This window comes from Nerophis lumbriciformis, linkage group LG31 (genome assembly GCF_033978685.3).
Source record: "Nerophis lumbriciformis linkage group LG31, RoL_Nlum_v2.1, whole genome shotgun sequence".
Taxonomy (NCBI): Eukaryota; Metazoa; Chordata; class Actinopteri; order Syngnathiformes; family Syngnathidae; genus Nerophis; species Nerophis lumbriciformis.
In genome coordinates, this window is record NC_084578.2 from 7,687,023 (window position 1) to 7,690,000 (window position 2,978).

Here is a 2,978-nt window from a genome sequence, read left to right on the forward strand (position 1 = left end):
GCACTTGCTGAGCTTTTTGCTAATTTTTGCTAATTTTTTAGTTTTTTTCATTGTTTTACATTTGTAGCTGTATGTTGAAATGGCACCGCTCAAGTGGCAGCTTGTAATATCAGCTCTGTGCTCTTTTAATGTCGTTTATGTCTTTTCCGTTCTTTGATGTTTCCCTTTTGTTTGCATGCTTTTTACCTTATTTGTTGTGGGCTTAATCCATCATGTCCTATACTAAAAAAAGGTCAACAACAGTTCTCGGTTTTGTCACCACACACACATTTTTCTGTAGCGCTCGCCACAGCAACAACAACACAACACTTCCTCATCATGCACCGGTCACAGTCACGACAAGCGAGATGCATTCAAAGACCCTGGAATTCTGAACATCAACATTACTTCAAGTATAAGCAAGTGTTTTTTTTGCACAGCCTCTGTCCTGTAATGCTGATGTTTTTGCTGTGATTATTTTGACAGTGTTCCTTTCTCTATTTCATATTGATATTTATTTTCATATCACTGAATCTTTTGAATTACCGTATTTTCCGCACTATAAGGCGCACCTAAAAACCACAAATTTTCTCAAAAGCTGACAGTGCGCCTTATAACCCGGTGCGCTTTATATATGGATAAATATTAAGATTCATTTTAATAAAGTTTCGGTCTCGCAACTTCGGTAAACAGCCGCCATCTTTTTTCCCGGTAGAACAGGAAGCGCTTCTTCTTCTACGCAAGCAACCGCCAAGGTAAGCACCCGCCCCCATAGAACAGGAAGCGCTTCTTCTTCTACTGTAAGCAACCACCCGCCCGCGTAGAAGAAGAAAAAGCGTGCGGATATTATCATTTCCTTTGTGTGTTTACATCTGTAAAGACCACAAAATGGCTCCTACAAAGCGACAGGGATCCGGTTCATGAAAAGACGCAATCTCTCCATCCGCACACGGATTACTATTTCACAGCAACTGATATTCCTGTGAACCGCACTGTGGATACAACGGGAGCACGTACGGTGAATATTCGCACCACAGGGAATGAGAAGTCATCCTTCACTGTGGTTCTAGCTTGCCATGCTAATGGCCAGAAACTTCCACCCATGGTGATATTCAAAAGGAAGACCTTGCCAAAAGAGACCTTTCCAGCCGGCGTCATCATAAAAGCTAACTCGAAGGGATGGATGAAGAAAAGATGAGCGAGTGGTTAAGGTAAGTTTAAGTTTACGCGAAGAGGCCGGGTGGCTTTTTTCACGCAGCTCCGTCCATGTTGATATACGATTCCATGCGCGCCCACATCACGCTGGTTTTTAATATATTATTAAAGTTTGACTGACCTATCTGACTGTTTTTTTGACATTCCTTTAGCGCAGTTAGATGCGGCTTACAACACGGGGCGGCTTATAGGTGGACAAAGTTTTGAAATATGCCGTTCATTGAAGGCGCGGCTTATAACCCAGGGCGCCTTATGGTGCGGAAAATACGGTATTTTTCTATTCAACTTGAGTTTAACAACTTTTTAAAAAACACGTTTTTTAAAACATGTTGTTATGATGTATCATATATATATATATATATATATATATATATATATATATATATATATATATATATATATATATATATATATATATATATATATATATATATATATCTGTGTGTGTATGTATATGGATGGATGGAGGGATAGATGGATGATGATGGATACATATATATGTGTGAATATATATATATATATATATATATATATATATATATATATATATATATATATATATATGCTATATTTAGATATATCTATATAGATAGAGGGATAGATGGATGATGATGCATACATATATATATATATATATATATATATATATATATATATATATATATATATATATATATATATATGTATATGTATAAACAATGTATATGTATATATTTATGTATATATATCTATATATATATTTATTTATATATATTTGTATATAAATAAATACATTTCGATGTAGGGATAGATGGATGATGATGCATACATATATATATATATATATATATATATATCGATTGTAGCTGAGATAGGCTCCAGCACCCCCCGCGACCCCAAAGGGAATAAGCGGTAGAAAATGGATGGATGTATATATATATATATATATATATATATATACATATACATATATATATATATATACATATATATATATATATATATATATATATATATATATATATATATATATATATATATATACAAGCGGTAGAAAATGGATGGATATACAATGTGTATATACATATATATATATTTATATATATATATATATATATATATATATATATATATATATATATATATATATATATATATATATATATATATATATATATAGTTGTTCGCAAATAAGCTTTGTTGATCAACAAAATGTTTTGCCTGAAAAAGTTGTCCTTTGTTTTATTCTGATTATAATCACAATCAATAAATTCAACTAAAGTAAAAAACAATATTATCCCTATTTTTTCTTGATATCAGAGCGATACCAAAAAGTACTGTATCGCCCACCTTTAATGCATAAATCTACTTCCATTGCACATCCATAGCACTCTTATTTCCCCCCCCCCCTCCCCCCCGCCCCCTTTGAATGTTTTTGCTCCTTTTAACTGCATTTCATTTGGTGAAGTCAAAAGCTTCAGCGCCGCTCTTTTGTCTCTTGAAGCAGAAGTCGTCGAGCTGACTTTATAAAGTCCCCCGCTTTTAGAACAGGGAGTCCCTCCTCCTCCAACCCACCCCTGGGGGGCGGGGGAGGGGTCACAGGGAGACCTGCTGCATTTATTGTGGTGCTGGGAGGGACGTCTCACCACACGCTCTGCAGATGCACACCTCCCAGTTTGAGCCTCTCACTTGCCTTCTGTCCCTCGCTGGAAGGTGAGTTGTCAGCCATATACGTGCTCTTTCCTGTCATAGTCTATCATTTGACACTAATCATGTGTTGTCTCCTTTCTCAGATCGCCATGGAC

The 2,978-nt window shown here is 35.3% G+C and overlaps 1 protein-coding gene across 1 annotated transcript in view; it reads left to right on the forward strand.

Moving 5' to 3' along the window:
- Nucleotides 1-2,811: 2,811 nt before the first annotated feature.
- LOC133574232 (C-X-C chemokine receptor type 4-like) overlaps nt 2,812-2,978 on the forward strand; it is a 1,563-nt gene continuing 1,396 nt past the window's right edge. The window contains exons 1-2 of the mRNA XM_061926330.1: nt 2,812-2,886; nt 2,967-2,978. The exon at nt 2,967-2,978 is cut by the window's right edge and continues 1,396 nt beyond it. Coding sequence (XP_061782314.1) covers nt 2,973-2,978 — 6 coding nt within the window. The 5' untranslated portion in view covers nt 2,812-2,886; nt 2,967-2,972. The remainder of the gene's footprint in view (nt 2,887-2,966) is intronic.